Source organism: Simochromis diagramma, unplaced genomic scaffold (assembly GCF_900408965.1).
Source record: "Simochromis diagramma unplaced genomic scaffold, fSimDia1.1 OVJJ01000026.1, whole genome shotgun sequence".
In the NCBI taxonomy this organism is placed as follows: Eukaryota; Metazoa; Chordata; class Actinopteri; order Cichliformes; family Cichlidae; genus Simochromis; species Simochromis diagramma.
In genome coordinates this window covers 4,280,819-4,307,650 of record NW_024386985.1, presented here as the reverse complement: position 1 = coordinate 4,307,650, position 26,832 = coordinate 4,280,819, and the positions used below count along the sequence as shown (strand labels likewise).

General features: G+C 40.2%; 2 protein-coding genes across 2 annotated transcripts; both read right to left on the bottom strand.

Annotated features, from left to right (window-relative positions):
* On the bottom strand, positions 1-19,293 carry inpp5d (inositol polyphosphate-5-phosphatase D). The gene is made up of 27 exons (XM_040040072.1): positions 18,995-19,293; positions 18,454-18,517; positions 16,501-16,636; positions 16,270-16,411; positions 15,961-16,101; positions 15,784-15,868; positions 15,628-15,702; positions 15,454-15,531; positions 15,246-15,369; positions 13,653-13,759; positions 13,457-13,559; positions 13,179-13,375; positions 12,969-13,086; positions 12,778-12,874; positions 10,331-10,469; positions 10,036-10,144; positions 9,791-9,879; positions 8,131-8,212; positions 6,058-6,147; positions 5,869-5,979; positions 4,839-4,918; positions 4,662-4,749; positions 4,432-4,578; positions 4,277-4,340; positions 1,214-1,411; positions 661-1,085; positions 1-566 (listed from the first exon to the last, which is right to left on the bottom strand). The coding sequence occupies exons 1-27, from the start codon at positions 19,132-19,134 to the stop codon at positions 535-537; spliced, it is 3,261 nt and encodes a 1,086-aa protein (XP_039896006.1). The 5' UTR covers positions 19,135-19,293; the 3' UTR covers positions 1-534.
* Positions 19,145-26,832, bottom strand: gpr17 (G protein-coupled receptor 17). The gene is made up of 2 exons (XM_040040076.1): positions 26,351-26,832; positions 19,145-24,089 (listed from the first exon to the last, which is right to left on the bottom strand). The coding sequence occupies exon 2, from the start codon at positions 24,079-24,081 to the stop codon at positions 23,071-23,073; it is 1,011 nt and encodes a 336-aa protein (XP_039896010.1). The 5' UTR covers positions 24,082-24,089; positions 26,351-26,832; the 3' UTR covers positions 19,145-23,070.

Here is a 26,832-nt window from a genome sequence, read left to right as displayed (position 1 = left end):
TGTAATTCAAGCTTTAATATTGGAATTCTTTGGAGCATCATTTGCACATATTAAAGGCAAACATGTCTGTGCAAGATAATACTGTGCGGTAAACATTCATCAGCTACTGTATAGTGTAAAAACTCCAAATGAAATGTAACAGTTAATTTAGAAGCAGGTTTCAGGTTCAAACTTACGTTCCAATGCGAGCTTTGCAGAAATCCAAGAAACTAAAAAATGAGTTTACATACATTTGAATGCTGAGTTAGACACTGGTACACCCATTTAATGTCTCACTAGCACTCAGATAAGTAGATAACTAAGCTAACTACAAGCTAGTTAGCTTAGCTTAGCATAAAGACTGGAAATAAAGGGGAAATGCTAGCCCGGCTCAGTCTAACTTACAAAGTGAGTTTATGAGGATGACAGGCAGATGAATTTTTTAGACCTTTGGACAGGTGCAAAGCTAAGCTATGTGATTGTCCTCTAAAATGAGAGACAAGGGTTTTTAAAAATATTTCCAGAAATGCAGCCAGGAAGCTGTACCTCTCAGTCTCACTTCACAGGGCGACCCGTCTTGGAAACGTCTGGATGCACAAAAAAAGACAAAGAGATGTCATTTAATGTATTATAGCTGTCTGGAAACCTGAGTAGGTTCCTTGCTGTCTTTGCGAGACTCACCAGGTCTTCCTGGTGGTCTGTGTTTGCTGGTAAGCTCTGAGGTGTCTCTGTAGTCTCTTGGTTTGGGGATCTGGGGCTCTGGCACACCCGGTCGGGACTTAGCAGGCAAAGGAGGGCGGCTTAGGCCCATCCCGCCTTCTGAGCGTGAGGGCACCACTGGTTTCTTTTGTGATGGGGGATGCAGGCTGACTGGTGTTGGAGGCTGAGGTTTGTTCTCAGAGCAGGTGAAGGAGCGGTTGCGTGGGGTGGGCACCGGAGGGCGATCGGTATCTCCGTCTGCTGTTTTGGAGGATCCAAATAGCACATCTGGGGGTATGAGAAGGTCCTTCTGTTGTTGGTCTTGGTCTTTAGACCGACCATGTGATTTGGTCACTGAACCATACAACGGGTTGTCAAACATCTCTGACGTCTTTCCGTTCTCACCCCTGTCAGAGAAATCATAAGTTAATGACATCGGTTTCATTTTCTATAGAATCAGATCAGATAAAGGTTTAGAGGTATTTTTAGAAATGAAACTGAAGTGTCTTCAAACCAGAAAGAGGCTAACACTTACACAGAAGCAGGCTTTCCCGTGGGGCTGCGTGTGCTCACATCGTAACCCTTCTTTGGCTCTTTTCCGGCTTGGCCACCACAGGGAACATTTCGCGGTGGCATGCTGTAACTCCAGCCTTTATCTATCACATTCCCACCTCTGAATGACACTCCCATGTAATTGGGGTTAGAAATATCATGTGGTTGGTTGCTACAAGACCTGTTAACCAGAAAAAAGAAGAAGAAAAGAAAAGAAAAATCACACTGAGTAGTTTTGATGGTCCAAACCAGCAATCAAAATTAATCAGGCAACAGAAAAACTTGAATCGCAGTCTCATAGCTGCGATTTATGCCACCAGCATGACAGTGGATTGTTTTGCTTCTCTTAACTTTGATTCACCTTCTCCCCAGAGCACACTCCGTCTCTCCAGCATCTCTTCCACCTGCTCCCAGCTCTCACTAAAGATCACAGTCTTATCTGCAAATATCACGTATACAACGACCGCCTGACCTCATCTGTCAGCCTCTCCATCAGCACTGCAAACAAGAAGGAGCTCAGAGCTGATCTCTGATGTAATCCCACCCCCACCATGAGCCCATCAGTACCACAGTTCCTGTCTTGGCACCCTATCATCAGCCTATCATATTCTCTGATCCGCAAAGGCACAGTGCAGCTCGCTCTGACCTTCCCATCCACACTTCTCCATCAACATCTTAAAACAAACATCCCATCCGTAGAGCTCTTTCTCAGCATGAAGCTGCTGTTGTTAACTGATCATCGCCTCTTTTCTTAACTAGCTTCAACAACTTTCTCCCTTATCTTCATGGTATGGCACATCATCTTTATCCACCTGTAGTTAGAGATCTGCACGTCACCCTTGTTCTTGAAAATTGGTGCTGGTTAACCTCTTCTCCCTTCCTCGGTCATTCTCTCACTTTGCAGGATGATGTGAAACAATCTGGTGAGAAAGTCCCCTGCCCTCCATCTTCACACCTCCACAGCTATGTCATCAGGACCAAAGGATACGTCCAACACCTTCCTAGAAGTTTCCCTCACTACTTCTTCATTACTCTACTTTTCCAGTCATTTGTAACTCTTCCCTACCACCCAGAGCCTGTCTCAACTCCAGCCTGAACTCTACGCATCATTCTTCCACCATTTAATCCCTAGCCCTGTCTTCACTTACTTCCTCTTCTTGATTTTCAAAGTCATCCTACAGCCACCCATCAGATGATTGTGAGAAAACAGCAATATATGATGTCCCGTATATCGCAAAGATTCAAAAGTATTAAAAATGGATCAACTTCCGTGCAACAGGCTCATCTGTGTCACAAAACTTTCTCCCACAGTCATATTTTAACACTTATAAGTGTGGTTTATGACTGTAAATTCAATTTAAACTCCGGTGTGCACATGTTCCATATGATAGTCTTTACAGATGGACACTGATCAAACATTTTCAGGTTCTGAAGAGGTTTTTCAAACTCTTTGAATGACTTTAATCACAGAGGGCGATCATAAGCTACACAAAAATGTTGACCATATTAGACCTATCCCACAGGGTGATTAGAGAAATTAACCATATTACACTTTTTGAAGCTTTCTCAAAGCTTTGTCAAAGAAAGACATCAAACTGGTGATGCTCCAAGTCAGGTACAGAAAAAAAAAATCTGTGCTGAATAAAACTTTTTGCCAGTGTGTGTAAAACTCATTTGTTTGCAGAGGTTAAATATGTTTTTCAGCCATAGCACATCTCCTGCTCTTATGAAGTTATGATGGGTTAAAAATGCTGGAAAAATCTTCACAGCAAAAAGATACATTTCTGCATGACTTCATTCAATAAGTTATTTTCCTGAAATAAAACAACTGATTTTGAGGGTGAGAATGTTTTTCGGATGTGGTTGATTTTATACGTAACGAGTAGGGGTGGGTTTTTATAATCGATTTATCGATTAAAATCGATTCTGGCTTGGATAACGTAAAATCGATTCATTAAAATCCTGAATCGATTTTTTTAATATTAATTTATTTTGCCCGAAATGCCAGAATCTCAGGTGAAAGATCACAAAATTTCAACAACCACCAAACAGCTAAGACAGTAAATGAGAGCAGGTACACGGCTTCTGCACAAAGACATAAACACACAGCGCTGACCCGTGGATCAGAATCAGTGAGATGTCGCCTTTCTCAGCTGACGGTCGGGGCTGAAAGCCGACAGCTCGCTGATTCTGATCCGCAGGTCCGCGCTGTGTGTTTACGCCCTTTTTGCGCTGATCATATGGCTGTTAGTTTTATCTCTCTCCAAACAATATTGACCGAACCAGCAGCAAAAGAAGATCCAAACTACGCTTCACATAAACATCGTCATGAATTCCCTCTGACTTTTGCTGACTTTTCAGGATAAAAATCACACTTCATGCACAGCTCTCTCTCTCTCTCTCTCTCTTTTCTGCATTATTCGCTTGCTTGTTACGCACAAGTCTACTGTTGTTTACAGCGCTGTCGGCCGACGTTTTTTTTTCCCTTTTACTTACTTCCGAAAAGTAAACCTAATTTCTGCCGTTCAATATTGAACAAATTTAAACTTTTTAAAATTAAGCAAAATGCAAAACGCTTAGCCGTGTCTCTAATAAAACCGCTGTAACTTCAGAGGTAATGTTCATGTGTTGATTAATGGTTTTCTTTCGTTTTTGATGTACTGCAGAATATTTTTATAAAATCCCAGGCCAGGAAAATCACCTTCATGTTTTTCTGTGTTTTATCTTCAGCTACTTTGACACAAAGGCCTCTGCTGTGATGCTCACACCTTTGATAAAGTCTTGCGTGTGTCAGCTTCCTTTTAATAGATACAAAAATATGTAAATGTACTGATCTGAATTATAATATTTCTGACTGTCAAAATTTCCCAGATTCAAATCGAATCGAATCGAATTAAATCGAATCGTGGATCGAATCGATTCGGGACCTTGTGAATCGGAATTGAATCGATTCTAGAAATCAGTGACAATACCCAGCCCTAGTAACGAGCCATGACAGAACATGAGGGAATGCATAACAGGTTCACAAAAACCCCCCAAATCTTACTTATTGAGGTCTCCAGATTTGCCTTTTGAGGCAATGGGGTCATCCCTTTCAATTTTGATGAAATCTGAAAAAAGAACCAAAATGAGAACAAAGCTTCAAGAACCGAAGAAGAAAAAAATCGAACAAATATGTCCTGTGTCGAAGCTCAGCCTCACCGTATAGCTTCTCGGTGGGCTTGCCCTCAGAGGTGCGTAGCTGGATGCCACCTGTCAGTGTTCCCGTCTTCTCCCCGTGGTGAGTCAGTGTGATCTGAAACTCGGTGTAGCTGATCTCAGCGGCTCGCAGCGCGACACAGCCCTCTCCTTTAGGGATAACACACCAGCAAACTGTAAGCGCTGCTGAGCCCACCGTATCCAAATTACAAGCTGTAATGCGAGCTCATTACCGTACGACTCGTCGCTGTCCGTCGACTTCACGCATATCAGGATGTGCTGGTCCAGAAGGTACTCAGGGTCAGAGATGATAGGGGTCAGCTTTAAAAGACAGAAACAATGACTATGAATAACGACTGACTGATGCCATAACTAAGTAGTGTGTGCTGTGAGCTGTGTCTGTGGTTTACCTCTACTTGGTTGCCAAACCAAACTTTTATAGACCCATCGGAGTGCTCGCTGTTCTCTCCCTCTGTAGTCTTTACAGTTTCTGTTGGAAATGCTTGCTTTTAGTCATTGTAGCCCGTTTGATGAGACACTTCACCCAATATTCATGCATACATACATGCATGCTCTGGCCTGCAGTGCTGTTTATTCATATTGATAGTTTTTGGTGTAACCTTTTTCCCTTTGTTTTGAGAAGTCTACTGCAAAGATCTTGGCTGTGCATGACGTCAGTAAGAGCAGATAACATATACTCTCAGGCACAGCGAGGGTGGACTTCAAGGTTAAAACAGTTCATTTCAAGCATGAATAAAATATAAATTAATAAATAAAATTTTAAAAAATTAAAAGATTATTTTGCATTGTGAACAATGCAAAGCTCCTCTAGTAGAGTCCCAAAATAAGAGCATGGAACTGGAAAGGAGAGGAATTGGTCTACTTTAAATAGAGTAAGCAGTTTAATGTAGGAAGTATTTTCTCTCTAGTGTCTACACACATCGACCAGAAGAAGTGTGCAGCTAGCTGACACGGCAGTATTAATGTTTACATCCTGTCGCACTGTGAGCAGCGGCTTCTCGGCACGGGTAGGTGCACACCGATTTCTGCACAGTGGTACTACGAGTGGGTGTAGCTCACCAAAGAGAAAACAACTCCCAGGAGAATTTTCTCACAGCCAGGCTTGTGGGGGATTTTTGAGTAATAAAGTTGTGGTTTCAGGAAAGTGTATTTGTCACCTGGTGGCAGGATTCTTTGTATTTTTACAGATTTGAGTGTTTAGTGTTTGCTTTTTCAATTTGTTTCCCTTTGAGTGCCATCAGTGTCCATTGCATTCTGACTGTGACTCATAGACAGCACTTACAGTCCAGAGGAAGCATGATTTTTATGTGATTTTGAGGCGAACTGTTCCTTTAAAGCAGAATAATTTCCCCCAGGGATCAATAAAGTATTCTGATTCTGATCTAGTGAGATGCGGTCAATCAGAAAGAGGAAACCTACTCTCCAAGAAACTGGAATGGAATTCGATGAAGAACTTGGTCTTCGATTTTGTCGACAAGATGGCCACACAGTTCATGATCTGAATTCCACCAGGAGGCGCACTGCTGGGATCTGAAAAATAAAAGCGGCATCAGACTGCGGCTATTGAGCGGACTCATCTGTGGCGTAGGTTGGGTGGGGGGGTCATACCTTGTTTGGAAACGTACTGCGAGGCAACTCCAACTTCAAATGAGGCGAACACCGGGGAGTGGTCACTTGTCATGATGTTATTAGTGCACCCTGCAAGTTCACACAAACACTTATAAACACTTCTGTGCATATTTTACACATATTTAGCCTGAAAGGACGTCTCAGCTGCAGTTTCACTTCAATCTTTGGACACTTTTGCGTTCAAGGGTTTTTTTCTTATTTTCTAAGTGTGAAACAAAACGTGAAAACAAAAGAGGAAGAGTGCGAGGGCCACAGAGAATGAACATTAGAACAGTGGAAATCTGACTCTGATCAGTCAAAAATCAGAGGTTCCGAGAGATGCAGAGGAAGTAAATAGATGTTAATCTGCATTGTTCTACCTCATAATATGGAGGAAAGGGTGTAGTTTGATGGTGGGATCATCATTTGTTTTTCAGTTGGACACAGAGTCCACATTCTGTAAGGAGGAGTGCTGCATCAAATGTTCTGTGCTGGTTTGAGCTTAGAGTGAAACAAAAACAGCTAACAAAAGGTCAGTGTGTGTGTGTGTGTGGTCCTGGTGATGAGCTCATGAAGTTGGCTGAAGAAGTGACGAGCGTATAAACTGCAGTCAAAGTCAAACGGCCTATTTTGCCATCAGATTTCAGATATGCAGATTTTGTTTACATTTCATTTCATACACTTGATAGTAGCAAACTCTCGAATGAGCGGGTGTGTCAAACTTTAGTCTAGTACTGTACATTTTTATACATTATTGATCTATATATAAAATTAGTGAACGATTATTCTCTATATATTATAAAAGGTCTAACTTTAGGAAATGTTCATGGTTTTGCTACAGCTCAATGAAGACTGCAGTCAGCAGCAGCAGTTGAAAGATTAATACGATAAAATGGCTCATTATTTATTTTATGTAGACACCAATAAGTTCATATTGGCTGCTTGGTCCAGTTAAAGACAGTTATTTGGAATTAATTAAGTGAGCTAAACTCTCTTTTTCCACACACACACACACACACACATATATATATATATATTAGGGGTGCAACGATACACAAAATTCATGGTTCAGTTCGATACTTTGTGTCACGGTTCGATATTTTTTTGATACAAAAAAATGTTCATGCCTTTTTAATATGTCATATAAATATAAATATATATTTTAACTCAAAAGACAGAAACAATCACTCATCTTTGGAAAAGAGAGTTTATTACAGAGAAATGGCTCTTTCCAAAATAAAAGCTATACTATACGTTTCTTCTGGGCTATATTCTCAGCAGCATATTAAACATATCAGGTCCCCATAAGGAGAATCATGTGCTAACGGCTATCTAAATGACTCGGGTAAAGTTTGTAGCATGCGTGCTTGTTGTTTTTGTCTGCTTCCACTTGTCTTTGCACTAGGATGATGTCGGCGTAAATGTGCAGTCATATTCATTGTGTTCCCACTAGTGCTGTCAGCGTTAATGTCGTTAAAATGACATTAACGGCATAACGCGGCAAATCTCCGTTAACGAGTTACCGCTGATCGCCCCGTGCGTGGGACTGGACGGCCAACACTTTAACAAGCTGACTGCGCTGACACACTAGTTCCCACCAATTGAGCATTGCGTGGCACATCCGACATACTGTTTTACTTTTGTCCATGACACGCTTACCATCAGGGTCATGCTTCACATGAAAACCAAGATAGTTCCAAAGGCCAGATCTGAATGAGGGTGGGGGAGGTTCAATTTCGGCTAGCGTTGAGGCAGTTGCCATGTTGCAATGAGCTTAGCTTCTGTCTTGCTAGCTTGCGCTGCGCTCAGTGGATCTGCACTCGACAGTGCAGCTTAGGTGGAGTAGTCGAACGCAGATTCACTGAGCGCTCAACACAGACAGCATCGTCAGAAGAAAAGTTGATAAAATAAATAAATTTTTTTGTATTGTTCATACATATGCCTACCGAACCGAAAGCACTGTATCGAACGGTTCAATATCGATACATGTGTTGTTGCACCCCTGGTATATATATACATCCCTGTATGTATAATATAGCCGCAGAAAAAAAGGTTTAACAGAAGATTACTCACCGTATGCTTGGCAGACAACATGAACCAGAGGATATGACTTTCGTAGGACGCGATCACACCAGGATGGCAAATTGTATTTTGTCTGTAGAGTTAAAATCATCTTAATTTTAATATCAATATAAAATACTTGAATTTTCAAATTGAAGACTGTAAAACAATTCAAATATAACTCTACATAAATAGCCCAACATATAAGAAGCATGATGGGCAGCAGTGGCGGCTGGCCCATAGGGGGCGCTCGGGCTCCGCCCCCCCAAATGTGGAGGAGTAAAAATATATATTTTTTAAAAATTCATCAATGATAGTTTTACTATGTGTGTGCCCATATACAGCCAGGCGTATTTTAACATTTTCACCAGCTGACTCATTAAAGTTCAACCAACAAACGGTGTTTTTCTTCTTCTGGGGCGCTCATCAAAGCGCCCTTGATATGCAGCGAAATAGCCTATCATTAAATGGTTGCCAGGGGAAAATAATAAATATTTGACCTATCAGCGTCGCTGAATTAAATGGTTTGGGGGCGCTTAAAATTGCGCCCCTGCAGAAAACGCGCGAAGATTTGCTGTTCTAGAATTTTACCTCAGTCAGTAGCCTAAGTGAGCTATAAGGTCAGAGAGAGACGATGGCAGCGGTATTGTTAACGGTTGAGGCACAGCCTCCCCCAAATTCGGTTAGATCGCTTCTAACCTACCCTTTTGCCAGAAGGACAATGGCAGAAAAACTGCAAGTTAAAGAGTTGGGACCTGACAAGCCCGAAATTCAACTAACCCAGGCAACGAAGGAGAAGTCAAAAGCATACAACAGGACTTTTTGTCGGAGTTGGTTCCAGCGCAAGTCGTGGCTGACAGGCTGTGCATATTGATTTATATGATGCAGCCGGCTTTATATTGTTGCTTGATTACACCACACAACATTGGATTGATGTAGCCTAAGTAATGAGTAAGTGGACACATTCATTTTTGCTTAAAGGCTACTGGATGCTAATTTCTTTCGCTTTCTACCTGTAACTTATGTAGCTAGAGGAAAGCTTTCTGTTGTGTGTTGCCATCTAGTGGGCATGAGGTATCACTGTATGAGTTAATCACCTAGCAACAAATTAAAATTGTGTTGTTTGATGTACTCATTAAATGGGTCATTTTAGTCGATATCATAAAAATTGCCCCCCCTGAGATTTTTTTCAGGAGCCGCCACTGATGGGCAGTCATTTGTGGAAGAAACATGAGCAAATAGCCCTGCTAACGTGGATCGGTTCAAGAGATCGTGCTGCATGTTCAACCGTTTGCTATCAGCAAATGTGATTTTTGACTTTTCCTAAACTGTCGATGAAAGAATAATAAGCCAACAAAAATCCAAACCAAGAATATTCAACGATAGGTAACTTAAATTAAAATTAAATTCAAAAGATGAAACCTCATTAAAATGAAATAGGCTGTAAGTACACTAAAAGTATGTAGTTAAAATTAAGAGCACGTTAAAACAAATAAAATTAAATTTTATGCATAATAAGAAACTAATAACATTCGAACATGATGAAGTGAATAAAATAATTTAGGATTAAATTAAAAAAATTACAGCAATGAAGCAGATAAAATTAAAAGTCTCAGTGAAGTGACCGTGATGCATAGTAGGGGAACAGAGATGTGATAAAACGTGAGCTTACCCCTGTCGCTTTGGCCTTTGTGTAGGCGTACCTCTCTCGTGTGTCTCTTTCAAATCGATACGTGGGCGCGAATGTGATTTCTTCTTCAGCTACAATCAAAATAGAATAAAACCCGTATGTATGCAAACACAATTATAAGAAAAAGGACAGTGTTTTGCAGAAAATCCCAAGCATGGCAACAACAGTGAAGACACTTCTTTCTGCCGTATGCCTACATGTACTGATCAGTATTCATCAAAGCTCACCAAAATGCAAGAAGACCTTGCTCTCTTTCCTCTCCATGCTGAGCTGGTCTTTGGTGAGCAGTTCCTGGTACTGCTGCTGTTTGATCTTTGACACAATGTTTTCAGCTTCCTGTGAAGGGAACAGGGGAAAGTAGTGACTGGAAGTGTTAGCAGCTGAGAGCTCAGACACCTGACAACCAGCAGGGTTTAAAAAAAAAACAAAAAACACAACCATGCTTCTGAGAGAAAAAACACAACAAAGCAAAGTCCATGAATCTGTATGTAAAGTAGATATAAAACAAGGTTTATGACTTACAGAAGATGGCATTTCAACGCGGTAGTTCAGATCTCCAAGCCAGAAGAGGTGCGTGAAGCGATGTGTGATGTCAAACGGATTAAGCTTCTTGTCTCCTAGATTCAGAAATCTCAGGATGCTGGCATAGTTTTGATTCCGTCTGCAAATACAGCAAAAAATATTGGAGTAACATCAAAAATGTGAGGAATCAGTGGAGGAAGCAATAAAGTTTTCTGTTTCTACTGCCATTTAGCAAAACGTTGACTTTTAAAGCAAGGCTTCAGAAAGAGGAGGATACATATTCATCATTTATGTTGTCCAGGTTAAATATAGGTAAATAAATAAATAAAAAACGTGAATAATTTTTAAAAATCCGACATGAAAAATGACAAAGATGGTTGCCATCGTGGCCGTGTGACTAGTATAAGGGGATGATGATGACAGTAAAAAAGATGGAAAATAAATAATTTTTTTAAAAGTATAAAGTATAAAGATGGATGTAGCTTGCTGGGTTGAAAAGTGAAGCTAACATAGAATTGTCTTAAACGTGGATGTTTTTCTAAAAACCAGCAGGGGACGACTTCTGCGGTTGCAAAAAAAGACTTGTGATTGTGTTTAAGACAGCCGCCCACGACTCCCACTGTAACCTCAGTGAACACACGCCTGAAGGCTTCACAGGCTCAGTCTCTAGTTTCAGCTAATATTGAATAAAACATCTGTTTTATTTTTTAAATTAGTCAGAAAGGATGTTCATCCAGGGTAACAGCTAGTCAAATACACAGATAATATGAAGGATGGACATGGGTACTGTGATGTCACTCGCTGGTTTGTAAAGTTCCATTTTGAAACCTTGAGATGAGCGTTTTCACCAACGCCATCTTGGCTGCAAAAAACCCAGAGTGATGAAGGGCACGGTACTGATTTTGAAGCCGTGCACTTGGTTAGTGACTTATAAGCCATTAGGCGATGAGCATTATTTAGTGGTTGCCTTTAAACGTTTTGCACATGTGTGTTTCACAACTCTCACTGAATCGCCCTGCAGACGATTATTTATTGGTGCTTTGCTTTAGCTGAGTGCTTAGAACTACTAGTGAGTATTTGCCGTTTCCTATTGGTAGGAGTATTTTTAGTTGAAACATTTGTTTTCAGCGCTTTTGATTTGCTGACATCTTTATTTTGTTGTGTATTTTAAATCCTTTCATAACAAATGGTAAATGGACACCTCGGGCTCTATCTGAGCACTCATAGCGCTTTGTACAACTTGCCTCATTCACCCATATTCAAGGGCTTTTTTTCCCCCATGGTTTTTCTACTTACTCTCCAACATTCACACACACATTCAAACACATTCTCAGGGTTCGTATCTTTCCCAGGGATATTTGGTATACAGACTGGTTCAGGCAGGGATTGAACCACCAGCCTACCAATTAGTAGATGACCTGGATGGACTTTTCATTTTTACTCCCATCCTCCCCTAGTTCATTTTTGGAAGGTTAGCAATATTTTAGCAGTTCTGGATCCAGATCTGGACAAGAGCCCAAATTGTTCGTCTGAGGCAAGAAAAATAACAAATGTTTCCAAAAATGCAGTAGCTAGGGCAGTAATCAAGTGTTGCAATCAAATGTTGCAACGTTAATTTCTGATAATCGTGCAAATTGTTGTGTTTGATTAGAATAACTGTGGTCTGTCCAAATAAATACATACTGCACACAGTGCACAACATGAAAATGTACTAGATTGAGTAGACCTACCAAGCTGCAGCTCATTTTGTCATGCAGAATGCTTGTTAAGTTGACCATACAAGCACTCAAACCTCAAGGTTCTTTTTATAGGTTAAGGTAAAGGTCCTACAATATTTAGCAGCTAGCACAATTTAACTGCTAAGCTAATATTTAACAGATAATGTTAACTGTTTTTGCAAAGACGATTAAAAAAAGTGTTTCTGGCTACATTTTGTCAATGTCAGCAGCAGGCTAAAACCAAATTGTGCTGATTGTTAAGCACATTTACATTTCCTGCTTTCCATTTACTGAACTGCTAAGTTTCTGTTAGGAAGTAGTGAATAATTGAACAGGGGGGTATTTTGCACATGTCACTAGACAATTAGGATTTTTACCTCCTCATCCATCATTGAAATGACACCTTTGTTGATGTCTGCATCGGGTTTTCTCTGAAGAGGCTATAAAAATGCTAGCACATTTCAAAGAGATTTGCGACTTCTATCAAAGGAAAGCCGCAAAGAGTTGAGTTTAATTTGTTTAAGCCTAGATACATTTTTTGTTGATAAAATGTCCGGGGTATTGCCTTAACTAAAGGCAAACCAATCATGGTTATTTGCATAGTTACCCTCAAAGGTTAATTTTGAGCCCAGAAACCCTGTGTATATGTATGTTGTATATGTTTATATGATGTTACCAATCAATTCAAACTTTTTAAAGATACTTTGAAAAGTGTAACCTTCTCCTCACCTGAGCTTCTTCTCACTTCCAGAGGTCAGATGACTGTTGACAAAGCCAAAAGATGTCCCATTGAACATGAAGGACACTCCCACTGCTCCCTTGTTTCCTGCAATTGAAACCAGTAAACACTGATGGGTCATTTTTCTGTGAACTTTTATGAGCAATCATTACAGGCCTCAAGGAGAAGTGGAACTGCTTACCCAAGGTGTTGGCGATCCCTGTCTTCACGCTGTCTGAAAAAACATGAGAGATCCTGTTTTCATGCTCAGGCTTGGCCAGGACCACGATACGAATATTCCACAGTGTATGAATTGCCACCTGGATGTTTGGAGATGTTTAGAATATTTGATTCATTAGTGCTTTGTGTTTGCATTCAGCTACAAATTCAAAACTTTGCCACAGTTACTCACTTGTTTAAAGCTAATGTTTGTGATGTTCCTCAGGACACCTTTCACTGTATCTGCCCATTCTCGCTCACCCAAAGGATCCTCCTGAGTCCCAATGACATAAAAATCATGTGGAATATGATCTGCTGTGTCATCTTGTGTCTTCCCTTGGCCCTTACACTGAAACCAGGAGTTGATGTTCGGGGGAGGGCCGGCATTTCCTGTAGGTTTGCAGATCCGTTTTTATATTATATACAGTTAAGTTAACTGAAGCACTGAATTCTGTATGACATCACTGTTACCCATGTTCCAGGTGCCAACAAACACTGTGATCATGTCTGGTTCAGGCTTTTCTGAGTGTTTGTTTTTCATTTGCTGAAGCAGCTGACAGAAGCCCTCTCTTTTCTGGATTCACAAGACAACAAAACACATCACATTTAATGAAGTGCACATGACTGAGGTCAGAATAGGGAGCATCGCCTTTAAAAAGACGCTTACCTTTGTGTCATCAAACACAAACTCTTTCCGCAGAACTTTTTCTTTCTCCGTCTCCACCACAATGACCAGCTTGGCGTGCATTTTCTGGGATTTCACCAACTGCAGGACTGATGGATAAGAGCAGTATTCTTATTAAGTTAAGTGCTTTTGATGGTTGAAAGTAGTTCTTGACATTTGTTTTCACACATGCTATTTTGCACTTGCTGCAGAGAAGGTGCAACTTCCAGGCTGAAGAATCAAGCACAAAGTCTGCAGCTCTTTTAATGAGGCTGTCTCAAAAATCAAGGGACTCTTCATAGACACTGTTGTTAAAACATCAAGTTTCACAGCAGTAATAAAAAAAATTTTCCACTTCCAATAAACAAAAATACCTCCCATCTGTTCTCTTTTACTTATCCTTATCAGGGTTGTGGGAGGACTTGAATCTTATCCCAGCTATCGTAGGGCGAGAGGTGAGGTCACCCTGGGCAGATCGCCAGTCTGTCCCCCCTTCACAACAACTCCAGTGAATTGATTTTTTCAAACTCATCTATCTGCTTCTTTGATTGTGCGTTCACTATCTGTCAGGCTTCACCTTTACTAACTGTAGTCACTTAACTGGATCTCTTAGCACTAATAAAAATCTTTGCTACATCGCTTCAGTTTATGTATATGAATACAGCAAAATGAACAAACTTGCAACAGAGTCATTCTCTTCTCCAAAACTGGCCACTTCTGGCCAAAAAGCTCAACTTGAGGATTAAAAACAAAGAGTCCAAACAAATACGTAACATTAGGGTGGCTACATTCATCTTTTATACTGTCTGTAGTAGCACGCACCAGTGGTCCATGTATGACGTTTTCTATATAATGATTTTTAAGGCTTACTGACTGATTAAAACTCTTATGACTACAAGTCCCACTTTATCTGTCTATTAGCATGGAAAAATAGCTTTTGTGGCCCTACTTAAAGTTCCTAATTTCTTAAGATACTGACCCGAGTCAAATGTACCACCTGAATACATTTTTCTGAACTTTACAAACTCAAAGATGTTCTTATATATAATTAGTAATTTAGAAAACAATAACTGTAACTGCTTCCTCCAATGAACCAGGCTAATGTACCTTCTCTGTGGTCTCACATGTGTAAGAGCAATCTTCTAACGATTAGCGTGTTCTTGAAATATGTCAGAATGTTTGATTCTAATAACAAATGTTTCATTCTGGTAGCTAATTACTCCAAAATAAAGACCAAGTGAAAAACATTGCTTCTTTTCTTTGCAAAACAGCAGGACAGAGCACAGGGTTAAATACAAAAGCTCTGGTGGACACTATAGGCACTGTAGCCATTTAGTCGAGTCTAGAAAATATAGCAAGATACTGTAAAATACTCCGCCAACACAGAACGCTGAGTTTAACACCTTTGTTTTTCTATTGTAACGTCAATAGAGACTAGGGATCACCAAATTTTATTAAAATCCTTCCAACAAAATTAAAAAAAAGAAATCACCAAAGTGATTTTGGGATTAATCAGATTAAATTAATCATATCTTGATGTTTGCATTTTGTGACAATCAATTGTTTGAGATAGAAATTAACTCCTCAAGTCCTTACTTTTATTGTGCACAAAGTATTTGTCTTCGGGCCCATCTTTTGACTTCTTAAAGTAGAGCTTCCCACTTTCAATGTCCACTTTCAGGAGCATCTTTGTGGAAATACCGAGAGATTCTTGTTTGACCTACCAGTGAAAGAAGAAATCGATCAAATAAACCATACACACTTATGACAAATGTTATGTAGACATAAGTACTAAAGAAAGCACCTCAAACGTAACGATTGGTATGAGAGATTTCCGTGGGCCCGCATCAAATCCAACATACTCAAAAACAGAACCTTTAACCTGAAAAAAGGAAGCAGAGTCGTCCTTTGTAATATCTTATAACATTTTCTATTATCATATAAAAAGCTGTTGTTAAAACATATTACAGTACTTTACCTTATCTTCTATCGAGTAGAGCAGTTTTGTTAGTTGCTCAAGTCTACAGGACACAGGACCCGAATCACAGAAATTCTGAAAATAAGGAGGAAATACATGAAGAGAGCAGCTTTTTAAGCGCTGATAATACTGCAAAGGATCATGGGTGCCACCAACTTGTTTTGGTCCAATCCCTGGAGAGAGCTGTTGGTCCAGCGTTCTGTGAAACACCTCCAGAGTTGGCATGACGCGGGAAATTTCACTGCCTCGCAAAAAAGATCAGCGCGTGGTTCAATCAACCCAATCCATTCAAGTGTATGTAATATTACGCATTCCATTAAATGGACACCATACCTGTTTAGGTTCTTGCAGACTGCCATTATAAGCTTCTTGAGGCCAGGCAGGTTAGGGTTACCGTTTTGAACTTGTTCAGCATCTAAGCAGACTGAAGTCCTGAAGTATTCTTGGATGGCCATTTCATGCTCTTCTGGTAAGCTGGAGACATAAGAGAAATGTAAATTAAAACACTTCTAGTCTCAGTTAGCTTCAGGAAAATTCATATTAGTAATTGTTTTGGAAAGTTTGGTGCCGAATGCCTAAATTCTACTTTTATAGTGCTGTAGGTACAAGAGACATTGCAACTGTCTGTAATTGTGACCATACATGGACAAGTCCATATGCTGCAGTTTCGCCAGGTATATGTCTGATAAGGATTTGGAGGCTTGTTCTGAAGTCTTGGAGTCACCGTCCTTTACATCAAGTGGGATGTTTCTGGGTGGGAGCTGTGGAGGATGACTGTTTTGTTCTGCAGAATAGACATAAAGTGTGTTTAGGACAAACAATACTTTCTCTTCCATATCAAAACCAATATACAGACAAAGTGAAGTTTTTGACCTGGCTCCTCTTCTACCTCCTCCTCCCTCTGGACAGAGTACTGCAGGTGGGTGACTAAACCCATGTTGGGGCTATAATACGCCTCCACCAGCTCAGGTAGCATTGTGAAGAACCTAATAGGCACTCCTTCAGATGCCTGCAGAGCAGATAACAGCAAACATTTTTTTTTAATCACTCTTTGTAAACAAAAGGATGAATTTTGTTGTTGTTACCAAAGCAGGTGACATAACCTGTAAGTGTTACTTCCCATATGATGTCAGACCTGTCTACTGTCTGCGGTATTTTCCAGTTGCATTCTAAGACATTCCTTTGTAATTTTGCAATTTATTTCATTTAAAAGAACATATTATTACCCATAAATCATCAGCTATTTTAAGGAAGTAAACATATCCCTGCTCTGTCATAAGAATTAAATTGTATACTTAAACCATTAACAGAAATAGGTTTTAAAAACTATAGTCCCTTAAATAGGTTTGGTTTCTCTATATAGCTACATTGCATTTAGTCTCTTGTGCGGCTCGTAAAACTCAATTGTGAAACTTGCAGTCATTGGGCAGTTACATTATTTTAAAGCACTTTCCTTAAACTAAACTGCACAGGTGTACATTATCACCTCATCTAACAAGTTTTTAAAAGCACGAAATGGTCGCATTTTACCTGGCACGTTAGAAGGTAACAGTGCTGACTTATCGTTTCCTAGAAACCTGACACGTTGCTACTTCATACCAGTAAACTTATTTCAGGACTCAGCACATTTTGCTGTTACAGAATTTCTATCTAAGGCCACGGGTTTGCATAGCAATTATACATAGCTGTTATGTCAGTGCATAAATCAGTCATTTAGAAGCTCTCTAGCATTTTCACCTTTTTTTTTAATAATTACAGTATTTAAAAAAAACATACGGATGATACTCTGTTCAATCTTTCTGTCAAGCCCAAGGCGTTTATATCCTCTCTGTGGGGCCTGTTAGTTTTCTAATCTCTTCAGACTTACACTGCAAAGCTGACACTGAACAAATACCAAGATAATAAAGCATCTGCTGATCTGCTTCTGATCAGATTGAGTCTTGCTTTTATCATTGCCAACTAATTTACTGCAAAACTCTTAGTTCCTGCTTCAGTTTCTGTACTGGCTCATTGTAAGGTAGTTCGCCAATGGCAGATTAAATACAAATGAGAAGCAGGCATTTGTCATTTGCTGAACCATAAAGTCTCTTTTCTATAGATTTAAAAATCATAGTAAATAACAGAGGTATTTATGGCTTTTTTAGGGTGATGTTGTTGTGCTCCCAGTCTGTAATCCTAAATCTGTAAATTTTACATTTTAAGGCTTTTAAATTACTATCAGTGTAGCTTTATGAGGCAATGATATTTAGTGTATAATAAGAGAATATGTTTTAAACTGCAGCCTTGTAAGCAGCTCTGAGTTACTGAGCTAACAGACAGTTTTGTGCTGAAATCTGTATGCCTGCATGCTAACATTCAACAGAGACTACCTGCTGATGTTTAGCATGTCATCTTTATTCTTTTAGTTAATGCTCATACCTCCAAGCTGAAGCTATTAATACTTATTAATACTGGGGGTATTCGATCATCAGATTGAAATTCAACTATAATGATGCATTATTGTGTTTATTAAATTTTATTCTAATCAATCTGATAACTGGAAACGTCACACGTGCGTGCTCATACACCAAAAATACATGCGGCTTCAGATTCTAGTGATCTTGAAAGTCATTTACGCATTCATCTCGCCTGTTGTTAGGATACTTCAGTCTGGGTCAAAGTGGTGGACAGTAAATACATGTGTGGGCTTACATCTTTAATTAGGTTACAACTGAGCATTGCACTAGCAATGTGTGACTAATACTTTTGAAAATATCATTTCATCTTCACAGTAACTATAATAACTCATCTGGGTTTGGACCAGAACGATGGAAACTGTGAACCCACCTGGACAGAGAGCTTCTTGTCTTCATTTGGCAGGATTCTGTATGTGTACACACAGTTCTGATATCTGTGGATCAAATAAATGCAAATGTCTGTGGTTGGAACATGGAATGAATGTAAGGTGAAGAAACAAGCGGATTCAATGTGTTGAGTGAGCAGTTGGAATCATTTTTAAATGAAGGTTACCCAATGGAAGATGATGTGCAGAGGGGAAAGGGTGGTGCTTTGTGGCTGCACTGTATGCAAATAAAAGGGAACTAGTCTTGTGTTGCAGTGTGTATGTGCAAAAAAAGAAAAAAAAATGTAATGTGATATGGTGAGACAGTTTTAGGAACTTTAACTAATAAAGTTAATAACAGTGCACAAATGTTTGGAATTGTGTTTCTTGAACAAAATATACAGTTTGACAACCAGATCGTGTCGATTCGATACGATTCACAGCTGGTACTGCACGTCACGAAGGTTTAATGAAGTAGAAACATGAAGTATATGCAGGCATTTTAGAATCAACCGCAAGCCATAATAAAAAGAAACAATAACTTACAAAACACAGAGGGCATAGGCTCCCTGTATGGATTCACTGTCCCGGATGAGGAAGCTTCCATCTCTTGCTGCTTTGGAAAGTAGATCCTCAGCTTTGGATCGAGTTATATTGCCATGGTACCAAGGTTGATAACTTGGCATCCTGTTTTTCACCCAAGAGCTCGATCTCAAGAGCTTTGCATGTGATCTCAAAAAAATGATCCCAGCAAAACAAAGTAGACTCAATTTTTCTTTCTGGCTATTTTCATCTTCTCATGGTGCATACTTTTTAGTTCTTTCTTTCACTTGTTCATCCACTGCCTCCGCAAATTGTAAAAGGAAGCTGCTACTAGCTCAGCCCTGAACTTCCTCATTTGTCAAGTTAAAGAAAGGAGGGCCCTAGTGCCTTCACTCGGCCTCTTCTTTAACATAGCCGCACAGCTGTAAAATGGAAATACACACTTTTGTTTGCACAGTAGAAATCTTTATCACCTTACACGAATGATTAACCAGCATACCTAACCTCTTTGGTTTACTTGTTCATGTGAACTTTCAGAAAATAATGAGGTTATACGTAAAAATTTAGCTACAAGAAGTGAAAAGAAGAAGTAAGAAAGAAAACATGACCATGATGATTTTTACTAGTTACAGGAAGGGAATTTACTGGATATATTTACTTTAAAACCCACACAGTAAAAAAAGAAAAAAGAAGATAAGGACCTTGGTTTGTTTTTCAAACATGATCATTTTGTTCTTTGATAAAAAATAAACCAAGGTGCATCATATTCAGCCTGCATACTGCTATTCTTTAAACCACAGATGAACCAAAGGGAGCTCGGGGGTTTTCTACAATATATACATTCAGGAAATACAAGTTAAAGTAGTTGCCATGTTCATGTGATGGACAGGAAGTCTTGCAGAAATAAGGGGAGGAAAATGAGCTGCTCACAAACCACAACATGTCACATGATATGAAAAGAGAACTACATGGTGACAAGTCACTGCTGCCTTCTGTCCCCGCACTTGAAATAGTTTTACCACTTTCACGGCGAACACGTCAACGCCACAGACGCGAAGGACGTGAAATCATACTTTTGCTTTCGGGAGACAGCAGCAGACATGTTGAGTTTATGCAGTTTTTATATGACAGGCAAAAAAGAAAGAAAGAGAGGGACTGGACATGTCACACAAATGGTGCATTTTTGCCGCAGTGAATTACACAATCATTCGCACGTTAAAGTCAGAGCATATTTTTAACATATTACATTTTATCAAACTGTAGATAGAACAATAGTTATTAGTTTGTCAAGTAACAGTGCAACAGAAATGCGTAGCATTATAGGAGAGTTAAGAAACTGAAAACCCAAAAATATTTTCACAGTGGAGATTTGTCGAGCACATTTAACATATACAGTGACTCATGTCAGGAATTTATAAAAAGCTGTGACTGTGTCCACGTCATTCCTAGCTGAGCTGGAGAAACACAATACAGGAATTTTTGCATCTATGAAAATGTGATAACAGGGAAATATCCAACAGCAGTATAATAATGGGCACATTTACACAGTCCACGCTCAATAAAATTGTCACTCCATTGTAGAGTAAATCTGGACTTAATCCAAAGGGCTACAGCCTTAATAGTATCTCTGTGAAGAACAGCGTTGCCTTGAGCTAAATATTAATACTGGCATGCTAACACACAGCTGGAATATGAAGCAAGCAAAGTTTCAAAGTTTGCAGTTCCGCTAGTGACCACATGAGGCTCTAAAAGTGTCATTCCCCCATAAAGATCTGCCTTAAAATGTTACTTTACAGTAACTTTAAGTGAACATACTTACAGCATACTACTCCATGCTATTCCTTCTTAATAATAAGTCAGGGGGGACTTTCTTATAACTTCTACTTCTGGTTTTTGGAATCAGAGGTGATTTTCTTAGGTCAGTCATTCCAGAGTAAAAGTAGGTTGGAATAATCAGCAGCTCATGACTGACCCAGCAGCAACTGATTGAAAGTATCTGCATCAACAACTTTGGATTGCAAGGCAATCGCAGTTTGTTTTTCTGAGACAATTTCTCTGTGACACATCTTTTTTTTTTTTTTACAATACAAGACTCAACTGAACTGCTTCTACTTTGGTTCTATTCTTATATAAATTGCGGTTGCATGTTACAGTTAAATCACCATCCTGTAGAAACTACATCACTGTTTGTGGTGGGTTTTCTGAATTCTGAATGCAAGTAGGTAATGTGAATTTCTGTTTGTGCAGTCAAACACACGTGCCATTTTACAACAAACAGATTGCTGACTCGACCCCATTCACTTGCAAACTGTTAGCAAACTGATGTCATCTTAATGCACTAAAATTGCCTTGAAAATGGCAACTGACTGCAACCATTTCAAAGGCAACAGCACTATGCCAATGACTTTGTTCATTAACTTGACTGTAGCATAATACTGGTGAGAGGAGTCACTCATCTGAACTTCTGGACTGTGTTCTTTCTTGTTGTTCTTGCTTTTTTTTAGTCTGTTACTTAATTAACACCAATAAGCACTTTTCTGTGCTTGTGGATTTCACCCATACAATTTATGGATGCAGCAAACCAACTTAGCACTTCAACTTCACCTCACACAACAGCAGCCACAGTGCTAATGGTGAGTCTTCAAAATGTGGAGTCTAGAAGCTGGTGAGTGCCTTAGTGGGTATGTCCACCAGCATGCTAACATACAGTGCTAATATTTGAAAGGTATAATGCTTACCTTACCTGTAATGCTTACCCTGTTTAACTTCCTGGTTTGGTGCATTAGCATGCTAGCAATGCTAATTAGCATAAACATTTTCCAGATATTTGGCCTGAAACTAAAAATTCAAACAAATGAAAATTTAACTGGATGTTTGTACTTTAGGAGACGACACATGATCACACGAGTTTTTAAAATTCTCACATGGATCGCATCACATTTCGCTTACAGTGTTAAAGTATGTGCACGCACATTTGATTATCCACAAAGCAAGGACAACCTATGTCACCTTAGATGAAAAAAAACAACAATATTATCAACTGTGACTGATGCATATTCATCACATTTGGCTTACAGTATAAAAAAACAATAGAAAATATACACTGAAAGTTTACTATGTATATAATGAATTGCTGTTTTGGATTTCCAACAAGCAGTAGGCGGAACAATTAGTACTCAAGTTTAACCCCCATTAAGTATTATATATGACAGCAGAAGCAATTAAAAACTTTGCATCATTAGTTTTTTGCTTCATCTCCAGAACAAGTGAGTTGTTATGTTGCAACAAACCTTTTCTAAAGATTATTATTAAAACCGTCAGTTGTCAAAAATTATAGCCAAACAAATTCAAATAGCTTAGCTTTTGTACAGAGAGTCCCACATTAGCAGGTATTGGGCACAGTTCTGACTGGTTTGAGAGTTGGTTTCTAACATGGACCCAAAAAACTTTTAATGGAAACGACAAGAAGCTTAAACAGAACATCAAAGGCGTCACTAACCAGTACAAATTGTCTGTCTTATGAAACCAGATCTACTACAGTAAAAAACAGGGGATCTGCTGAGCTGAAAGCAAGCCAACAGTACATTTTGAAAACTCATCAAATGTCATATTTACTTCTAATTGCAGTAATTTTGCTTTTAAACATTCTCCATTGCGTTAAATTGTTAAAGAAGAATGAGATTTACTCGAGTCTTGTGTGTGTGGGAGTTATTTTGAAGCATTATCTTCATCAACTTTAATTCCAGTGGTCACCAAGATAAACAGTGTGTGCAGAATCAGAAGTTATAACTGATTTTAAAAAGTTTGCTGACTTTGCCCCAAATTTAGGTTTTAAAGATCTTTGTTCCTCTCCTGGAAGTTAAACTTCTACCACCGTCTTTGCTGCTGAATTCAGGATTCTTTGAGTGTCAAAGTGATGTCAGTTTAATTCTCTAAGGATTTGGTGGGAATGGTGTGGGGATGACACTAGAATTGGTTCTCAAACAGCCTTTGGAAACAGCATCAATCAAAGTATCATCAACCTGAAGCTGCTTGTGATGGAAAAGTTTGCACAGGTGTCTGAGTCTAGCTGCTTTTCCTCAGAACTCAGATTTGGCACTCACAGAGCTCTCATGTGTTCCCTTTAACTCTCCGCTGGTGGCCCCTGACATCCCGCCATTATCTTTACAAAACAATCGCCGCAGTGTGCCGCGGAATTTCTCCGCCCCAAACAGGTAGACCAGCGGGTCCATAGCACCATTCAGGCAGGTGAGGGAGGAGGTGAGGCGGTTGGCCAGGCTCAGGCCTCTGCGTGTCTGGCATGAGACATCTGGGTGGCTGTAGCCCAGGATGAAGGTGGCCCTACTCATATGATAAGGCAGAAAACAGACCACGTAGATGAGCATAACCAGGCCAATGGTGCGCAGGGCCCTTAGCTTGAGCGCCGGCTCCAACCTGGAGCCGCGATGCAGGCTGTGAATGATGAGGAGGTAACAGGAAAGAGTGGCGAGGAAAGGCGGCATGAAGGCGACGGCCAGCGAGATCAGAGCGTTGCGTGAGGCCTTCTCCCTGTATAGCTGCAAACACACCGTCATGTTGTCCACCTGTGCAGTCTGATGGGTGACAAGCAGCGGTGCCATGGAGACAGTAACTAGGACCCAAAGAGAGAAGCTGATGATCTGAGCATAGCGAGCGCGACGAATCTTCAGTGACCTCACAGCGTGAACCACAGCCAAGTATCGATCCCCTGCTACACAGGCCAGGAAGTACAGGCTGGCATACATGTTGACATAAAACAAAAAACCCACCACCCGGCAGGGCACCTCGCCCAGGGGCCAGTGGCCTCCTGTAAAGTGGTAGGTGGCCCTGAGCGGGAGGATGATGACGTACGATAAGTCTGCCACAGCCAGATGAATCAGGAAGACGTTAGCTGGAGAAGAAACGCCACGCTGGTGAGAGAAAATCCAGAGAGCCAAACTGTTACCGCTCAGCGCCAGAACAAAAACCACGAGGTAGAACCATCCAAACAGCTGGTTCTCGATCGTGGTCTCCAACACTACACAGCTCTCTGATGACTGATTGGATGGCAGATGCATTGTAGCAGACTCCATTTTGGTGACTGTGGAGACAGAAAATATTATAATTATCATTACCTTTAAACCATTTCTGTAGTATAAGCAGAAGTGCATATATTCAGGACAGTTATGAGGGGTCTAATTTTGCACTGCAGGCTGCAGGGGTGGTCAGATTTCTGACCTGAATTTGAGTACTTTTGATTTTTTTTTTAAGTTTATACACACACACACACACACACACAAGACAGCAAAGACAGTCCCAGTAGACTGCATATTCTTTAGATCTTACAATCACTTCTTCCTTAGAAAACCCACCCACTGCTCCATCCAACCCCGCTAAGCTCCAACTGTTCACTCTTTGTATTTTTTGCTCTCTTTTCCCTGTTGCTTTAGCTCACTCTCTACACAGAAACATCACCGGGGCGTGAACAGCAAAGTCTGACTTTAATTAATTTAAGGCAAGGCTTCCTTCACTTTGGTATTTCTGTTGGATCCAAAACCAACATTTCTACCGTGTTTAGCTGGGGCTGAACTGTCAACCCACACAAAAGATGTTTCTGTAGCTGATGGAAGGTTCCCAAATGCAAAAAAAACCCTCCTTAAATTCAACAAGCCTGTTTGTGAGAGAGTTCACATTAGAAGCTAAATACATGAAAGGAAGATTTGGAAAGTGAAACAGACTCTGTTTGGTACACCTGTTCAACTGCTCATCAATGCAGTTATCAAATCAGCAAATCACATGGCAGGAGCTCAGTGCATTTAGACATGTAGACGTGGTGAAGACAGCCTGTTGAAGTTCAAACTCAGCATCAGAATGGAGGAAGAAAGGTCATTTAAGTGACTTTGATTGGTTGTTGGAGCCTGATGGGATAGACTGAGTATCTCAACTGGTGATCTACTGGGATTTTCCTTCACAAAGGGTTTACAGAGGATGGTCCGAAACACGGAAAATATCCAGTGAGGAGCATGTTGATGTCAGAGGTCGACATCAACATACAGTTCATACAGACTCACTAGAATCAGACATTAGAAAATTGGAAAACTTTGCTTGGTCTTCCACGTATCAACGGTTCAGGCTGCTGCTGGTGCTGTAACATTGTGGGGAATATTTCCTTGTATTGTTGCTGACCATGCCATACCTTTATGACCACAGTGTGCCATCTTCTGATGGGATAACACAATGTCACAAAGCTCACATCATCTCAAACTGGTTTCTTGAACATGACAGTGATCTCAGTCCAACAGTACAACTTTGGGATGTGATGGAATGGGAGATCATAGATGCAACTGACAAATCTACAGCAACTGTTTGACGTTGTCATGTCAATATGAACTAAAATCTTTGAGGAGTTTCCAGCACCTTGTTGAATCTATGCCATGAAAAATGAAGGCACTTCTGGAGGCAAAGGGTAGACCTACCTGGTACCATCATGGTGTATCTAATAAAATGATTTCTGCGTATTATGCACAGGATAGCAAAGAATAAGATATACATTTAAAGATATATGTTTGTTTCCTATTACTTCAAAATAAGAACTTTCTAGACTTGTATATTGAAAAGATCCACATCCAAAGACTATCAATAACATTTCCTGATTGTTTCTGTGTTCTCTTTATGTTTTAGTGCTCATACAGTTATTTTTAGCTCAAAGATATTTTTCAAAAATAGCTTATGTGATTAAACAATGCAGAATAACCACAATGACTCACACACACAAAAAAAACCTGACTGGGCTAAATTTCACTCCCTGACTTTTGGCCCTTTAAGAAGCAGCGTGGCTCTTTTCAGTGGGTGTTGTGGGACCCACATGCCAGGGCATTTCTCAGCCAGGGCTCAGAGTCAGAGCTTTCAGTCCCCCTGAAGAAAGAGAACTGCAGTCCCAGCAGGGATAACAAACCAGAAACGGAGCAGCTGAATGGAAAAGCTTCCATAAATGCAGATAATCCTGGAGAGAGACAAAGCTGAAATACGCCTTCATCGCGGCGATCTGGATAAGCAGATCTGTGCAGTGAAGAGGAGACTGAGCATCCTGGTATTGGTCCTTTACACACAGTGCTTATGGAAAAGCTGCAGCAGCTGTAATGTGTGAAATCTTCCATTGTCTAATGTGAAACAGGATTAAATGAGCCCACTTCATAGTAAGCAAGTATAGAAATTTGTTGAAACAGTGCAATCAGTAAAAGATTGGGTTTGGGTTTGCATGAGCAAAGTGAGAAATTTGCAGAAAGGTTTATTTAGTAAATCAACGGCAGAGGCAGGTATTTAGTTTAAGTTATAAAGGAACAAATAATAAAGAGGACTTACTGGACGGGCACTCCTAAAAAGAAAAGTTTTGCTGCTAGAAGACAAAGAGGAGATGATCAGTGCAGGAGCAGGGAGCTGTACGTGAAGACAGGGAGTTCGTCTGCCGCTGTGTGGAAAAACTGGCGCTCTGACATGAGGAATGCTGTCCTATAACCCCCCTATCTCTCTCTCAAGATGTTCTCGGGAATGAGACTGTAGCTCTTTTTGTGTCTCAACAAATTTGATAACAGAAAGGGAGTCCCAATGGGAGCCTTTCGTTTGAACCCTGACCCCACCCTTTCTTTCTCCATCCCCTTCTTTTCAGAGAGCCACTTGTGCGCTTCACAATAGGCTGAGTCAGAATGAGCGGCGCATTTCAGCAGCGGAAAGAAGAATGGCATGCCTCAGTCGCAATGAGTTTTGGGGGTATGGCTCCATGGTAACCAAGGCTAGTTGTGCATTAAGTGCCTTTACCATGAACTCCCAGCCTCCCACTGACAGAT